Source organism: Akebia trifoliata, chromosome 5, assembly GCF_017979445.1.
Source record: "Akebia trifoliata isolate Shusen 1 chromosome 5, ASM1797944v1, whole genome shotgun sequence".
In the NCBI taxonomy this organism is placed as follows: Eukaryota; Viridiplantae; Streptophyta; class Magnoliopsida; order Ranunculales; family Lardizabalaceae; genus Akebia; species Akebia trifoliata.
The window spans coordinates 30,042,106-30,061,083 of NC_141379.1; the positions used below are offsets into that span (position 1 = coordinate 30,042,106).

Here is an 18,978-nt window from a genome sequence, read left to right on the forward strand (position 1 = left end):
ACAAATGATTTGAAATATATCAAGTAGGGACAAGTCAAGCAACAATAGAACAACAGCAGTAACAGCTGAGATTATGGTCCATGGGTTGTTAAAATAGATATGTTGCAAGCTTGCACACCAACAGTTCTACCGTTCGTCGTGGTACCTATTAAGTTGATCCGATAAGTGAGAAAGATAACTATTTGTGACGTCGAACACAACCTCTTTACAAAGGTAGTTGAAGAGCTCGGCAACCTCAGTATCACTACCAAGCCAATGCTCAATGATCCAGTTTGAATCCTCGAGTAAATTAATTAGATTATCCATGAAGATCATATAAGCTGTAACGTCGCTGCTGCTGTTAAGGTGACACTGCTCGAAAGCAATCAAGTTGAGAAAGAGTGACTTAGTCCCATCATGGATCAAAAGCCGAGGTATCTGAAGGATCCCGTTATCAAATTTTATATCCCAAAAGTGATCCATCTTCCTATTCTTGAGCTTGATACCTGCTGCCCTCAGTTCCGTGACATGGTGGACGAACTGTCGTTGCCTCCTTTTGTCGGAAACCTTTCATTCAATTCGAGTCTTTGGTGGTAAATTTAACCTTAATCGTAAGAGGCTCTATGGAAGACGTCAAGACAATGGAGACGACCAATGTCGGTTAATGGATCGAAGGTGTTGCGTGGTGGTTCGTCAGTGGGCATTAATGGGTCGAAGAATCGGATTGCTACCTTGCATACAAGACCTTTACGGTCAGGTTCTCCAATCTGAAGACCTAATAGGCACATTATCATGTCACGATGTATGGAATGTGTGAAGCCACGAATGGTGAAGACTGGGTCATTTGGAGAGTAACCAAGATGTTTGAACCCCTATGCAAAACCTCGAAAGAGTTCAGAGTATAAAGCAACCATCAAGTACCATCATTTTTACAAATTCTTGGCTACTGAGAGTGATCGTCTCATCATAGCAAGGTCGGGCTTTCTTCTCAAGTTCCTTGATAGAATCAAGGCATAGTTTGACATTCTGATTAGAACGTTTAAGGATGTGGTGGAGCGACCGTAACTTGTGTCGCGCCATGTCCCTTGAGCTTCTTCAACCATGGTGGTAAGGTCCGAGAGACAAAAGCCACTTTGGGACTCTGTAAATGCAGAGCTTGGTCCATGAACTAGAAGCAGCTTCATCTTGGTGAGCTTTGTTTGAGCTAATCTATGATTGAGATCAGCCACGCGAAGTTAGATGGATTGGGTTCTTCTTCAATGTCGTTGCCATTACTTCTTATCAAAAATTTTCAGCGGACTGCAATGTTTTTGTGCAGTTGTTCCGGTAAGTCAAGTTTTGATGCAGGAAACTTTAAAATTCCAGCTTCTATAGTTTCTTTGAGTTTGAGGTACAACCCCAGAAGTTCTTTACCAAAAAGAACCACCATTTTGGTTTTGTTTTCTCAAGCAAGAACTATAGCTTCTTTGAAGGAAGAAAAGTTATGGAAATGGGGTGGGCTTATAAAGCTTAGGGATGTAGTTTGTGAAGATTTATTTAGCATGAAAAGGGTAGAGCTCTTGGTTTAATCACAATAACCATTTTGGGTGATGAATTGAAGACTCTTTTGCTTTGGTTTGGACACATTTGAGATTGTTTTCTCAAGTAAGAAGAACCATGGTAGTAAGCACTTCAACTTTAGAGAAGATGAAAAGGGTACTTGTCCTAAAGGATATAATAAAACAAGTTAAAAAGAGTGGTTATGTATTATGTTGCAATTCATAAAATGCAACTAGGCAGCCCACATGATCCTCCTATTGAATTCCAATGAACTTTATCACCATTAAATATTCTTATTCCATAGTATCAAAATTGTGTTCTTCAATTCTATGCGAAGTAGTTAATGAAATGAAGAATCAATGTTATTTAAATATATTTATACTGGAAGCCAACCTGACGTAATCCTCCTTTATTTGGAATTTTGACCTACAAAAACTATAATTTCGATGTTCTAATTTTTTTACTTTTTTTTTGCCGTTCTGGAGACTAAATTTTTGTTAGCCATTGAATTTCTCTTCTTCCATTGATTTGACTAGGTGTTGATGCACTAATGAAACCTAACACTTGATAGTTGAAAATGTTATACAGCATTCTTGCAGTTTCATTATAATAATAAATATAAAAAATTTTTAAAAGCAAGATAATATACAACCTAAAAATGTAAAAAAAAAAAATTACTATTAGCAACGAATTTATACAAAAAAATAAAAAACCTCATCCAAACAAGAAACAAATGTTAATTAGTAGCTCCAAAACCTACTATTTCTTTAGGCCTTTGCCCATTTTTTTACTGCTGTAAAACTCGAGCTACTGTAGAAAAATAGACACCCAGAAAATCCAAAAGGCAGATGGGGAGAATAAGTCAAAACCCACTCACACTCAGAAACACTTGATCCTGTGTGAGAAACTCAAAGATAGATTAGCAGGGCTTATGGGAAATGGCTTTGTTTCTCTGAGATTTCTAGTTGGGGAGGCAAGAGGTTGAGAAAGCTCCCCTGTACAGGTTGATTAGAATTATCCGACTCGTCATCTGTAACAAGTGAGGAAAAGATATCAGAAAGATACAAGAAGTGGAAACCTTGCAAGCAAAAAATTATTCCAAAGCACCCTATTTATTCACTAGTTTATGCAATGGAAACGATCGTCGTATACAAATGATTCAGGACAGTATCAACCATCAACAAAGTAAATGTGTTCATCTCCATGTCTCAAGAAGTGGTAGTTTCTTTGGGAAATGGAGATCCAAGATAGTGGTTGAAGTATGACATGAATGCTTTCAGAATGGATAAAAAGGAAAAAAGGAATAAAAACTACCGAAGAGAGACTTTATGGACGGCCTCTTTATTTTAGTGCTCTTCTTCTTCAATTCAGCTGCAAGAGAGAATGTGAAAGAAACAAAGTTACAGCTAATGACATTGGGCAGCTAAAAAAGTATCCATGGAATATATGATTAGAGCAGTGAACAAAGGAATGGTATGGTATTAACTGAAATAATTACTTTTTTCAATAAATACCGATTTAGAATTATGTCGTTAGGGTTGGTTTGTTCCCCCCTCCTTTTTTTTGGTGTATGAATTTAACAGCTCCCACAAGTATTATAGTTTATTTAATAAAATCAATTACAGGTAGTCAAACACATGATTTCCCTTTCTCTCATCTACATTACTTCTTGTTCTTCTCTTACCTTTCTATAAACCATAATTCTTGCGTCTAGAGCATAGTTCAACTAAAGATGGGTACAATAACATTAGGGCTGGGGATTCCAAATACTAAAATATATAAATAAATACTTAATCAGAAGTGAGAGATTACCAATGCCCGGCACTTCATGATCATTGACAATTTCGAAGTTCTTATAGGTGTAACCCACAAAGTTGATGTCCTTTGAAGAGAGCATCTGCAAGAAAAAGAAAGGCACCAGTAGCAGCATTTAGTCCAGAAACTATGGCCATTAGCACGATTGTACAAGTAGAACAGCAACAATCAATATAATCTCTCATTTTCATGTTTTCATAAATTAATAATAATTAAATAAATAAAGATGGGGAATTTTAATTCTATATGCCAATTAAAGTGTCCATTTTTTATTGGCATATTCCACAGACTATATAGTATTGAACATGCATTCAGAGCACAGTTCAGCAACTCCTATCAACTTGCCAGTTCAGCAAAATCACAAAGCCAACTGGAAGTTAAGTTTTAACAATATTTCAAAAGAAAAGAAAGAAAAAATGAGTGCTTCATAGCTAGCAGTTGAATCTAATTTCGTTGGGAGCAGCAATAAAGATCCAACCAGTATAAGGAAAGATTATAAGAACAACTAAAGTAGACTCCAGAGTTGTAAATAGTAAGCTTACCTTTCTCCACGGGCCTGATTTTGATGATGTTTGAATCTGGTTGTCAGTCTTCAGCATGGTCCCAAAAAAGAAACAAAAGGATATTAAGTAAGAAAATGTCTCAAAACAGATGGATCTACAAGATTACTATATTATGAAGAAACATCAACACCTCTTCGAACTTCTCAAAGTTTTGAGTGTCCAACTCATCATTGACCTCTGGAATAAACGCAGCTTCCATTTGATAGAGTCTATCCCATTCAACACCTTTAAACCATGGATGAGCCTGAAATTGGGAAGGATTGACCAGGTAATTCCCCTAATTTGCATGTACATTTGGAGAAAATTCAACAATTTAGAATAGAACACACAACACAACACCTTAATTTCATGAGCGCCTTTTGTACCAAGCCTCTGCTCGACATTGCATAAAAGTTTACTAATAAGATCTTTAGCTTCTGCAGATAGCTTTGCTTCTTCAGGAAACTTTAAATGAGTTCTCCAATTTACAATCTGCATGTCAAAAAGGAAGCCTTATTAAATAAATATTTTGAGTGTAATTAAAGGACAAATCTAACAAGCTGAAGCAGTTTCAACTTAGCAACTTCAAGGGAAAAGTAAAATTGTTGACAGGATACAGACTAGGCAACAATTAAAAATGAAACAGAAAAATCGGAGCATGATTGGTGTCACATCAGTAAGTTGGTAAAACCACAAAATAAAATTTGAAAGCTCATGAAATTGCATATGTAACTCAATTGGCGAAGATGTTAACTACAACCCGGTGGATTGCTGACAAACAAAAAATGTAAATGAACCTGTCTCAAAAACTACAGTCGTGTATTCCGACTGAAATAGGCCACAAGCATCAACTTCCAAAAATCATGCCACATAAATCTCAAAATACGATGAGAATGCAGGGGGTCAAATGCCCTATATTGAGATACACGATTCATGAATTTAAGAGGAAAAGTATGTCTCTTCGGATGATTTTGTGAGAAACATCAACAAAGATATGCAAGATTGCAAAGAGTTTCACAGGAATTCCTAAACCGGGTGATGACATGCGAGTGCCGAAGAATACAATTCAATGAAGTACTAGGTTACACATGCACACAGGCTAACACGCATGCAAACCACACACACAGGAAGTAAAAAATTAGTAATAACAAAGGAGGACTTCTTAAGAGTTTAGTCAAACAAATATAACAAAATCAAGATATAAGGAAGCATGAATCATAGGGATCTTAAATTTTACCTTCCTACAAGTTTGCATAGGTTCATCAGAATAAAAAGGAGGGTATCCCACAAGCATTTCGTACATGATAGCCCCTAGTGACCACCTGCAGAAACATTAGAAGAATAATGTCTAAGAAAACACATTAGTTGAAAGGAGTTAGACGACATTTAAACTAATTACCAATCACATTCCATTCCGTATCCCTTCTTCAAAAGAACTTCAGGAGCAATATAGTCGGGTGTACCAACAGTAGAATAAGCCTGCAAATTTTTAATATCAACAGATTTAGACAAACAATAAAATCCCCAATCAGCTAGCATGAAATTCTGCAGACTTGTTAATACAGATTAAACATGATCCATTTCAAGCAAACAACTTGCACACACAAAGTCACGAACAAATAAATTAGTCTGTCACATCAGCAGATAAAAGACAACATCCTTCAAAAAACTTCAAAAATGAAAAGGTACTAATTACATGATGGCAGGGAATTTACCAGCATCCTCCTGTTTCTCTGCCAATGTTGTAGTTGCTCCTGTTGTGTGCGCTTAGGACCAGCCAGTCGTTCATCACTCCTTAAGGATCCATTACCATTGTTTCCCACAGAAAAATCTTGTTCATGGAGTGTACTACAGTCTAATGGTTTACATAATCCAAAATCTGACAGCTTCATATGGCCATATCTATCCAGCAACAGATTATCGGGTTTGATATCTCTGTAATAGGTAATGACAGAATGAATTAAGTCCTCTGTTGTAATCTAAGAAGAATACATACAAAAATATATCAACAGTCCCATCCACAAAATCGGGAAAAACTATCTGCGAACCTATGAATGTAATTATGTTTGTGGATAGACTCAATGGCCAGAACTGTTTGCCCAACATAAAATCTGGCCTCATCTTCAGTTAGAGTATCCTTCCGCATAAGTAGAGTCATCATATCTCCACCAGGTAGATATTCCATAATGAGATATAGGAATTCTTCGTCTTGAAAAGAACAATAAAGTTTGACAATGCAATTGCTGTCAACTTCTGCCAATAGATTCCTCTCAGCTTTAACATGCTCAACCTGACAAACAAAAGGATACTAAGCATAATGGAACAACAACTTCAAAAAAATTCTCACATGACAGATAAAATGTATACCTGCCCTCTGCGAAGCATTTCCGATTTCTTAAGCTTCTTCATTGCATAAACATGACCTGTTGTTTTTTCCCTACAGACTCTGACCTGCAGCACAAAGATAAAATTAAAAATAGAAACAGAACTTTAAGTGATCATAGACTAAAACAATTGGGTAAAAAGCAACGGTCATTGACAAATACTTGATTAAAATACATGCATCACAGACACTGGAAAAAACCGCCTGCTATAGTTTAAGAGCTTTCATATGGGCAACATGCCTAAAGACTCCAACCTGAGAACAGTTAGTATGACTAGATTCTTTTATACATGTGTTCAAGCAGATTGGCTTAGACAAGAGGTGTAGTTCTCACTAACTAGTAGCACAGTCATAGATTATGAACTGCTATATGGATGCGTATGGGAGGAATAATAAATCCACTTCAAACGTATCAGCATACTTAAAGAATTTATTGCAGTATAGGCATATATGGATCATCGATAAATTCATTTTAGTAAATTTGTTTGTATATTTAAATTTAGTACACATGTTTAAAATAAAATCCCGCATGGAATCTTTAAAAATATTTCCTTTAAAAATATTTCTTCCAATAGAAATTCCTACTATTTTGAAAATTTAAAAACAATAGCAGTTACTTTTTTAAGTGAATCTTTTTAAGGGAAAAAATTTATACACTTCCATACAGGACCCAATTCTCTGTGTCTCCATGTCATTTTCCATCAACACCAACAGAATGCCGGTCAATCACAAACACACTGTACCATAGGAGACCGCAGGACACACATTGTATTGTAGAAGACTTACTAGTTAAAACAGATAAAGAGTACAGTGTAACAAAAACATACCTCCCCGAACGCACCCTTTCCTATCATCGTCAACAATTCAAAATCATCAGCTCCCATTTTATGCCTCTGAAGACGCATATATTCAGTTTCCTTCTTCTCCAAGTATTTTAGTAGGTTGTATTGCTCCTCCTCAGACACATCGGCATCAGCCAACTTCTTTTCCAATATATTCCGTCTGCTTGAAAGCCGAAATATAATTAAATAATTTACCACCCTCAAGTACTATGAATATTTATCAGTGGTAATGGAAGCCCAAATTTGGGATAAGGTGTAAGCTTATGATGGCAATGCAAGATCACATTTCAAAATACAATAGTTCTAGTATAGAAATAGGGGAATTACATCGTCAGGCACATATAGTGCCAGGCTGTTATGTGATTATTGTGGAATCTTCTGTCCATACCCAATAACCCAAAGGAGTTCAGAATAATCACTTAAAATGCACTAAAAGATCGAACATGGTGATATTCTTAGGCTGATATGTCCAAACAGCCCTATAATGCATTTAAAACCCCTGGCAGGACATTAAAAACAAATTTGTTGGTAATATAACTTCCAAAAAAAAACTAAGCATTTATCTGTAAAAAATTCCTTGTATATTGTTTTCCTTTTACAAATATATGCAGTACGGATGACTCAGCGAATGGAGACTTCTACAGAATGTGGAGTCAGATCGATTCCTCCTTTAATCCCATTTAACAGTACAGTTTAACTTCACACAAATAGTGTTCTTTTATAACCTAAATAAAATTGCAAATACCAAAAGATTAGTCGCTGCAGACTTTTATCCATGTTACATCAGCCCATGGCCTCACAAACCTACCTAAGCCATCATGCATTAAAGGGGACTTGTTACGGGCTGAACAAGAATTCTAAAGCAACTAAACAGCAAAAAAAATGAAAACATACTCTCATGAAGAAAATGGCCAACTATTTGAGCTTCATTTTTTTTTTTGATAGATAACGAAATTTATTGATAAAGTGGTTGAGAAGACCAACTAAAAGATAAACTACAAAATCAAGGAAAAGGGATTGAACAAACCCAATCCCATCTAGCAGTAAAATCATCAAAAAAGACACCCCTAAACTCCTCGAACACCTTGCACCAAAAGAAAATACAAGCAAGAGTCATAACAACCACATCCAATCCAACGCTTTCCTTGTTTTCAAAACACCTACTATTTTGTTCCTTCCAAATGCTCCAACAAATAGCAAATGGCAACAAGCTCCAAAGCACTTTCTTACTATTTGAGCTTCATTTAAGTACAAAAAATAAGGCATTTTCATTTTGGTGAGTGGTAAAGATATCTAAATGCAAAATGCTAAAATGGTAGTAATTAACCGAAACTGCAACTAGAGTATACTTTCACCAGAAACAAATTTCAAAATTCTCTCAAGTGGATATGCAATTAGATAATGGAAAAGGCTAAAGGAATGACTTCTTCATAAAATAAAATAAAACAAATTTCATTAAAAGAGAACTCACAAATATGTTAATATGCCTAATTATAAAAAGCAATAGCTTTTTTATCCTCTGATCAAAATTACTGAACAATGTTACCAAGAACATTCAAAACCCCAATAAAGCTTTGGTTTGCTTTGTTCTTTCTTTGGGGTTTTAGATCAGCTCGACTGCCCCCGTCAATAAAGCCTTTTATTTATTTATAGATAAAAAAAGGGAGCATTCAAAACCCCAAGCTATATGTATTTGACATGACACAATATGCATAAGGTTTCCATGTAAAATATGGCTCAACTGTGCCAAATTTCTGGATTAATGTAATATTAATTAAACCATATTATAGCATTAAAAGATTAATGTAATATTAATTACATTGCCAAGTCACAATACCCTAAATCATGGAGGTCATGTAAGTCAAACCCATACCCCTACTTGTTACACAAGCAAATTTGACTAATTTTACATTAAACTCACCAGTTAAATTCAATTTGGTCCCATTTAAAGCTAAATTTATTGCTTTTTCCAAAACATAACTTTTCTTTTAACCAAAAATGACTTATAGAATTTACTTCAATGTGCAGGTCACCTATTTCTTAGAAATCTTTTGGAATTTTTTTTCCCTTCAGCACCCTTTTTATATGCATAAAGAATTTTATTAATGATATGAACATAAAAAAATTAAATGAGGAGGTCGAGAGGCTTACGTTCATATAAAGAGCATATCCATAAGGAAAATAAACTAAGAATTATGTATGGAATCCCGCTGCAAAACTTATGTTTCTTTCTTTCCAGACTCCCCAACAAACAGAAAAAGGGGTAATAAACCACAAAATCTTTTCTTTATGCCTTGAAGATTTGATTTTCAAGCTACGACAGAGAGACAAAATAGAATTTAAGCAATACCTTGATACATGGAAAAGGGAAAGGAAGCGAGCAAAATTTTACATCGCAAGCTTAAAATGAATAAAATATATGATTTACCAACTCTCCACTCTCTTCACAAAGTAAACAAAAATTATTGATGTGATTCTCCTAGCCATGACCTGATCTATGGTGAGGATTTCTTCTAAAGACGCTGCCCAAATGAAGAAAGACACCTTTGACAACTTTTAGACCCCAAACCAACTTTTCAAGATAGGAAAGAGAGTACAATGGCAATAAAGATTCATAATAAGATTTAACACAAGATTTTCCACTACCATTCGCGGTCCAGATCATATTATCTTCCTCTTCAAGATATATAGGGACCAATGATATTAAATTAATGAGAGATGCCATCAAATTCATAAGAAAACTATTCCCTAGATCAAAACTTGACATCGAAGATGGAACTCCTTTTCTTAGAGGAAATAGCAAGAAGATGAGGAAATTGTTATTTAAGAGGCAATAATCCACACATGTCTTCCCAAAAACAAACTATGTTCCCTTTGCCAACCCTAAAAGCTATCGTACTACCAAAAAAAGGAAGATGTTTACAATTCCTCTCCCCACCTGTAGGTTGATCTTAGTAACCCACTTTCCCAATCATTCCGGCTCGATCCATACTTTGCTTTAATGACTTCTTCTCACACTATCCTTGAATCTCCAAATCCATAACATCCACCTAAGATTTATAATCCCTAGACCTCCTCTTTTCTTTGTGTTGAGTTTAGTTTAGTCCCACATGGGACACTCATTGCCTTGTCTTTCTCCTTATAACCTCTTGGGCCTCTCCACTCATTGCCAATTGGTTTTAAGTTGGACCCCCAAATTTATCACTTTGGACAACAAATCGGTTTCAATTTAGAAGGCGAAACTTTCTATTCCCATCCTTAAAATTCCATAAAAAAATTGTGGAATAAATTTTCCAAATGAAGTTCAACGGTCCTTGGCATGGAAAATAAGGCAAGAAAAAAAATTAGAATACTTGTTAAAGTGCTCTTAACTATGGTTATTTTCCTCTCTTGGAAAGATATCTCACCTTCCAAGAACTTAGCCTTTTCCCTACTCTCTCAATAACCGGATCCCAAATTCTAGAGCTTCTATGTGGGGCCCTAGGTGGAAGACCAGGTTTAGATGTTCGAAATGACTCCAAATGACAACCCAAATAACCTGCCAACCCATGAAAATGGAGAATCAAGCCCACATCACCAGCCCATCAACACCTCACTTCTTTCCATTCCAATATAGGCTCTATTTTAATGGAGAAATCACCATGATGTAACCACAAATAGATCAAAACTAAGGAGCAGTCCAGAGATGAAATTATTAATCAATAGCCCCTAAACTCTGAAAAACCAAAGACCGGAAAATGAAGAGGCTTTGATCTTGAAGCCATAGGAATCAAGCGTGACATTTGCTGAAGGCTCTTAAATTCCTTTCCTTCCAAATGGGCCAACAAATTTTGAGAATGAAGAAATCTCCATAAAAGGTCTTGCTTTAGTTGGAAAAGTTTTTATACAACACAGCTCCTCACCAACTTCAGCATCGTCCATCTCATTCCAAAAAAAAAATCCTTCCAAATGACCAAAGAGACTAAAGTGACGGTCCACCCATTCTAGTGAAAACTTGCACATGATGCACGCAATGAGAATAATGTGACCTCAAATATTTAGAATATTAGATACTCTATAGTAGAGTCAATTAGAATCGAGCATGCATAATGAAGGCCAATTACAGCCACAATTAGAAAGACTGTGCAAGTTGAAGGTTTTAAAACAGAAAAGGGGAGAGAGAGAGAGAGACCCAATAGACGATGAACTAAAAAAAATTTTGATTGAGATGATTTGATCACGAGCAACTAAGACATCTAGCCTCACTCATGAAGGTTCTAAAAGAGCGAGAGGAAGACCCAAACGAATGGTGATTGAGGAAGTCAGTGCAAACATGAACAGACATGCACTAACATAAGACGTGTATTTAGATAGAATTGAATAGAGAACATGACTTTTCAGCCGACCCAATTTTTTGGATAAGGATTCAATGATGATGATAATGTATGCTATGGATTTTATATAGTGCAGTTATCCACACAGAGAACATCAACTCAATCGGGATAGGGGATTTTCAATAAACTTGGTCAAGAAATGAGCTAGATACTTTTTTCTTTTTTTTGAAATTGATGAATAAAAAGATTGAAACCGAAATTTCCTTGAGGGGACCAAACCCAAACCCTTTTATCCTTCTTTTTCTATTGTATAACAACTCCTTTGATCCTATTGAGGAAGGATGCAAAGTCCTTCATTCCACAACTAGAATGTAACACCCCTTAAAACTATGGAAAAATAACTTGTTTATTATGGAAATTCCGACAATAGATCATACTCGTCATTGAGCCCCCCTTCCTGGTTAGGGGGCAATTTAATGCGTTCACGAGATACTTTAGGAATTTTACAATATATTTCGTATTTCTGTGAATGACTTTTATTTCTTATTAATCAAAAAAATTGATAAACTTTTTTTTCAAAAGTTATATTTATTTAAAAGTCTCAATTGACATCGAATTGGTTGATTCCTTTTTATTTCCCATGGAAAATTCTGTTTCATGTTCCTTTTGAACAATAAATACTATATGTGGTCCACTAACAACATAGACATAAATATGGGACTGACAATTTGATGGGTCCAACATGGGAAATTTCCTATGCAAAAATTAAAAAAAAGTGTTTGAATAATACCAAGTCACTAACCATGTTCGACACTGTATTTAGACTCTCATTATTATTGAGGTATATTCCTTAGGTGGGACCCCACGTGTTGAATGCATGGAACTGATTATTCTCCAGAAACCATTAGGCATTCACTATTCCCAGCCTCTTTTCTTGCAAGCAGCTCCAGTAGAAGCATCTGCATGGCAGCACCTCCGGAATATTTATGGTGGACCCCATTCTCATAAGCATAGATGCTAACATTGATACCTCACCAGGAAAAACCGAAGCCAGTGATGTTTTCTTGCAATACTTTATGAACAAATTAGAAGAAATATTTCTGTCGAACATGCATGCATTGAATTTTGTAATTTCTTCTGTGAGGCAAAAAAGGCAGCTTTGATCACATTGTCTAAACAAAGTATGAGATCCAAGAGGAAATTACGGTTCCTAATGCAGCTAGTACATATCTTCATGTAAAATTCAATAATAAAAAAATTGTGCAATAATGATCTTCTTTTGGTTTTACAATTGCAGGCAACGCTAAATGTGCCATCGAGAACCATAAAAAGCACAAAAACCCTAAATTTATATGAGATACATAATGACATAAATAAGCACAAAAGATCCTAAGAGATAAAATATGATGGCTAGTAGTTATGTGCATTGGGTTTAAGCAAAATCTTCTCAAGAATAAACAAAATGAATTACATAAATTAATAAATATACAGACACACTCAGAAGTTTAGAAGCCATACCGCTCCTTTCTTTCCTGCAAATTCTTCATTTGTTCCTTATAATGGTTTTCTATGTACTGCTTTGCTGCTGCAACCTTCTGCTTTGTAACATTTGAAAGCACTTCATCACTAGTGGGTGGCTTTGACCCTTCTTTTCCTTTACTTGCTGTTTCTTTCTTCTTTGTCGAAGACCTAAATTTATCTCGGGGTTGAAACTTATGAAACCAACTCCTTGCCGAATCCATACCCACAGAATTGTACAAAGATTAACTACACGTCTACACCTTGACACTTCTAACCCAAATTCTCATAAATTTCAGTTTTTTTCTCCTCTCCAAATCCAAGCCGATTCCACAACCAAAACAAGTAAAAATCTCAGCATCCTCGACTCCAGAAAATCCCAATTTTGTACACTCTGCGAAGATAGGGAATTAAATCAATTATCTAAAAATGTTCTAACTCAACAAAACTAGAAGGCATAGATCATCAACCGAATTTGAAAGAAAAGAAATTAATCTTAAATTAAAAAAAAAAAATATAGAAATACAGCCGATCCGAACCCTAATTCTTCAAAATTATACTAACTAGATCAAACAAACATTCGATCAACCGAAATTCTAACACATAAAACATTCACATTTCGTGTAATTCTTTAACAAATTCAACTTAGTACGCAATATCAACCGATCTACAATCCTAGATAACCACATCCGTCAAAAAAATGCAAGAAAAATAGGAAAATTGACATCAAGAACCCTAAATACAAAACCCTAATTAGTTCGGCGAACCATCTATCAGGAAAGAAAGCATTAAATTCGTTGAAAAAAAAAAGTAAAATTTATTTGGCGGAGAAATAGAGTTACCACTTAAGAATTGTGGAAGAAGAACACCGATCCGAAACCCTAGATGTCATGGAAATTGAAATATCAGCCATTTACGCTGCTACATGGAAGAAGAAGAAGAAGAAGAAGCAACGATGGCTTCTTTGCTCGTCTGATTCCTCTCTCTCTCTCTTACTCACTTTCTCTCTCCACTTTTCTGTGCTTTTAAATAGTTTTTCCTGTAGTACATTAAATATATTTATTACGAGTAAACTTTCTTCAAATGGTTTCGTCTCTCTCGCGAGAAATCAGCTAAGCGATCATTCTCGCGCGGTATGGATGTGGCCTAACTCAAGTCTTGTGCGTACCACGCACCTATCTATATTCTAATGGGAAAGTTACTTAGAGGACCATGGTGGAGGGAGGTCTTTCTAATTAATTCCTAAGTTTTAGGACTTCTATTAATTACTTATTTAGTAAAACTTTTATTTCTAATCAGTCTCTAAATCCCATTTCCCACATCTCTCGCGATTGAATGCTCTAACCATTCAAACTCACTGTTTTCATCCAAAAAAATGGAGTTTTGGCATCTCAATCGAATTTGAAAGAATTCATTTCGTCGAAAATGATTTAAGAAGTATTTTCAAATATTTGAAGATGTATGTAAAAAATTTGAATTTTTTTTCTTTGATTTTAGGTAAAAATCAATCAAGAATGATTTATTTATTTTTAGTTTAAAATCACCTAAACTAGTCGTTATCTAAAGTTTTTAGTCAATCTTTCCATGCATTTTAGTCAGAAAAATTCAAAAATGAATGGATTTTACTAGTGGCAAGTTCACCACTTTTTATTATCGAGTTCGACAATAAATAAAAAGAGATGAAATCGACAATGAAAAACGATGAATTCGACAATAAAAATTTTGAAATCGACAATGAATAAAAAACAATGAATTCAACAACAAAAAAAAAATGGTGAACTCAACATTAAGTAAAAAAATAGTGAGTTCCCCAATAATAAGAGAACATTAAGAAATACAAAATTTACTAAATAAACTATCAAGTTACCACGCAAAACTTAGGGACTATTTATAAATAAATCCCTCTGTTAAGTCCTTTAAATAATTTCCCAATTCTATAACGTAAAATGGGTCAAATCCGAGTGTTTCAAATCCTGATTCCTATTTAAGTGAAAGTTAGTGGGTTTAAAAGAATATAATGCAATCTCAAAATTATGTAAACAGAGTGGTAGTAAAACTAAGGTTGTAATATAGCCCTTACTTACCTAGTGTGTATGATGTGCAAGCGTTGCACGTGCCCCGAGACTAATCCTTGGACAAGACCATGTCTGTGGACTGGGGAAAGCCCAAATACAAGTCCGATCTGCTATCTACAAGGATACGTGGTTATCATAAATAAATAAATAAATAAAATTACACGCTATTTAATATTTCACAAGACTTATACTCTACTCCCAAACTTATGATATATGGAAGATTGGTTACCATATTATAAAATCATGCAATGAGAACTATTATTTTTAAAGTTTACTTAGCCACACCCTTTATTTAAGAGTCGTGTAGTGACATTAGAATTGACATCAATTCACACATTGCCAATGTGGAGATGCACACACATAACCATAGATGCCTTTCACTTGCACGCGATGAAAATCATCTATGGATTCATACACACATCCACATCAATGATGTGTGAATCAATGTTACTTTAGCATTTTCCTTTATTTACATCAGCAAGTTGGGTAATTTTGAAGATTCTCTCTAGGTTTTCGTTAAAATTAGAGACACCTATCCATTTGTTTAAAAATTGATACCGTACTCATTGACTTTAGTCTTTCATAAGAGACTCCCTCAATCTTTTGTAAAAATTATTGTTACCACCAATTCTTCGCCTTTTACAACTAAAATTTTTATCCAAATCTTCAAGCTAAAGATTTTCTTTTCTCAACTATCAAATCTCAAGAACGATACAATGTCTAGGGAATGATTAAACTTTAAAATATTATGAAAATACAAATTGGGGATTTTTTACTTGAAGTTGAAGACAAACTCGGTGAGTTTTGAGATAATAGATTTTTGAGGGGGAAAAATCAAAAGTTCTACCATGAGGCAATATCTACAAGTTTTTGTGTCTTGAAACTAATTACATGTCCCATGACTTTGGGTTTGTTCTCTTTAAAAATACGAGGATGTACCCATAATTAATTTCAATAAAATCATCTTAAAATTATCTATAAGGTTGCTATTGAAGGTCGTTGTGTTTAGTGGTGTGTTTTCAAAATTTTTTCTTTATTTCTATTATTTCTCTCGAAAAGACTTTGGAAAGGAGATTTTTTCTTTCAACAAGTGGAATGCATTAGTTGTCCGCTCTTAGTTTGGGTGGTAAGGGTTGGAGAGGGGTAATTACTTATTCTTAAAATCAGAATTCTAAAGACCAAAGAGTCAGGCAAAAAATAGGGGAAAGCTCTCTGTTCCTAGTTCTTCTGTAGCTGGATTCTCCAGAACTACAAGAATCCTCGTAATGGGATCCTAACTTAGTACTTTTTGAGATTTTGAGAAGAGTTGCTTTTTGAAAAGCATAATACGATAAAAGTTATAAGTTGTGTTCGAAGGAATCTTGTAGGCTAAGGTAAGTAGACGTTCCTTTTTCGATGCTTGCCTAAGGATGACCTATGCGACTCATTATCCATTCCGAGGTTAAACAAATAAGATAATGAACAATAGTGAAGCTGCAACTAAAGGCAAAAAACATGCACGGGTTAATCAAAGAAAACCTTCACGTCATCGAGTGGATCTGGCTCTTGTATATAGTTATAATATATTGTAGTAGTAATACAACAACACAAGAGTAAATATGATAAAATATATCTATGTTAAAAAATTTATTCATTATTTTATTTTATTTTTAAAACGGGGTTTTAGACTTGTAGGCCCAACAAGCACGGGGGAGACAACTAGCCTTTTAGAGCACCATATCTCACCCAGATCCTCGAGAACATGTAATACCACACATACCAAGTAAGCAAGGATAAATACTTGTGGGTGGCCAACAAGGGCGCTTGAACTCAGGACCACGTAAAATATTATTTATTAAAAACCATTAGAACTTTTTATATAGTTGAAGAATGATTAAAGAAAACCATATTCTTAAAAAAAAAAAAACCTTGAGTCCACAAAGCAAAAAAAGAAAAAAAAAATTCTCCAAAAAAACCAACATTCAATTGATAATTTGAATACTTTACTAAAATACCTCTTATAATAATTTAAATAAATATTTAGGCTTGTAAACCAGCTTTACTTCCTACTAAAAATGGACTACTTTCCAAAGTTAATAAATTGAATCAAAATAGCAAAACTTTTTTTTTAATAAAAATAGTAAAGAAAAATCGAAAATGACACAAACACATATCCAAAACAAAATAACAGACTCCCATATGCATCCAAATCCCCAAATTTAGCAAAGCTAAAAATTATTGAAAATAGTAAAAACTTCAAACTGTAATTTAACCCCAACATAAACTTATTTTTTGAATCATCTTGGGGTCCATGTGTAGGGCTTTTGCACTTGTGTATTTTTAATAAAAAATAAAGTTTAGAAAAGGAAGGAAATGGGAGACTTTATTGTCAAGGATTTCATCCCTACTTGAATTCTTCTGTAGGGTTCTATGAAGTTCTATAGAGTTTGGACTTGAGGTATCATTTGTACGTTGGAATGATTGGCAAATGGTTTGGGCCCATTTTTTTTCAACTTCTTTCCCCATCATTTTCTCATGGCTAAATTCGAATCATTTCATGGACAGTGGTCAAGGTCATTCACATTTATCTTCATGTATAGACAACGTCTCACATGGTCAACGTCAATAATTCAGAGCCCAATTGGACACACTTTAAAAAAAAAGTAATTTTTTTTACTATTTTCTTTTAAAAGATAAAAAAAAATATTTTAATTTAATTTAAAAAAAAAAATTACTTTCTACTTTCTAAAAATTACTTTACTTAACAATTACTTTCTACTTTGCATCCAAACAAAACCTATGTCAAGCCTGCGAAATAAATTTGTCATTATTACTCTTGAGATAAGAGTCATATGTAATTAGACGTGTGTCTAAGCAATTGATATGGATTGGTTCAGAGTCCATCCATTTATGTGTTTTTTTAATGTCCATTAGCTTGATTGGGTTTTTTGTGCAAGTTTTTTAGTGGACTTGACTTGTACCATCTTTTGAGGATTGTTCATATTTGAAATTATTTTGAATTGGCCTTAAAATCCTAATGAGATGTTACGTAATACACATGACGACCAAATTTATCGATAACTTATCAAGATGACTAAGACATCATTCTAAAAGGACTATACAAAATACTTCCCTTACTAACATAGTAAGATTTTAAGTCTTACTCAGGGCCGTTTTGCTCAAATAAATTACCACATCAACAATCTAACACCACGACACTCTGAGTTTCTTCGAAAAATATTCATAATGCAATTTCTTTTAACCTTAATCAAAGATTTTGAAAATAGGTTGTTATTGAATTTTCACATAATTCTAAAACTTAAAATTGATATTTAATGGTGATTTTTTATTTTCTTCTCTTTCAATGTTCATAGAATTTTGTCCTCTACAATCCTGATGCATACGGCTCTTGTTAGGATACCAAGTGGTGAGCCCAAACGCCCTTAGTAAGACTAGTCGTACTCAGTATGGTTAGTCGGACTAAGGAATATGGACATATAGATGGGCAGTTTTTTTTAATTATTTGGCTCTTGGCACGTACGAAAATAATGAACAGCGGGTCCATATAATTGTGCACGTGGCATCTAACAGAATCTCAGTCGTTGCTTTTGGACTTATCGATGGTTCTCACGTTCACATCTGTAGGTTACGAGAAGTTGCAAAACCATTAGCAATTTTGGTAAGTTGACATTTGAGAAATAGCGTGAGAAAATGAATATAACGAGAAATTAACGAGAAGATGTTGCTGTTACAGAACGCGGAACCATCTCTCGTGCTGAGCTGGACTCAAGAGATATATCTTGAAAAACCTGTCGAGTGTCGAGAATAATTGCTTCAACCACCTTAGTCGTTTATAACCTTAAGCCCTTGATGTCCGCCTGAGATGGAGCGGGGCATGCTGGACACGTGGCATAATGAGAAGCTTTGTTCTCTAACGCGTTTTCTAAGATTCCTTTTTAATTTTAACTATTTTTTAGCCCCTTCGAGAAAATT

General features: G+C 34.6%; 1 protein-coding gene and 1 pseudogene across 2 annotated transcripts; both read right to left on the bottom strand.

The window, feature by feature from the left end:
• Window positions 1–110: 110 nt before the first annotated feature.
• Window positions 111–1,408, bottom strand: LOC147402085 (UPF0481 protein At3g47200-like; annotated as a pseudogene).
• A 772-nt stretch (window positions 1,409–2,180) lies between these two features.
• On the bottom strand, window positions 2,181–13,970 carry LOC147402086 (uncharacterized). 2 transcript variants are annotated; one of them, XM_086443596.1, is made up of 14 exons: window positions 13,774–13,970; window positions 12,932–13,325; window positions 7,086–7,260; window positions 6,243–6,326; window positions 5,924–6,165; window positions 5,591–5,810; window positions 5,275–5,354; window positions 5,113–5,197; window positions 4,236–4,367; window positions 4,027–4,140; window positions 3,876–3,923; window positions 3,331–3,415; window positions 2,833–2,889; window positions 2,181–2,548 (listed from the first exon to the last, which is right to left on the bottom strand). In XM_086443596.1, exons 2-14 carry the CDS (start codon window positions 13,153–13,155, stop codon window positions 2,448–2,450), a joined length of 1,647 nt encoding a protein of 548 aa, XP_086299722.1. In that variant the 5' UTR covers window positions 13,156–13,325; window positions 13,774–13,970; the 3' UTR covers window positions 2,181–2,447. The 2 variants fall into 2 exon arrangements, with proteins under 2 accessions (XP_086299722.1, XP_086299723.1); XM_086443597.1 differs by lacking the exon at window positions 13,774–13,970 and adding an exon at window positions 12,216–12,550 and having other exon boundaries at window positions 12,932–13,057.
• Window positions 13,971–18,978: the final 5,008 nt, after the last annotated feature.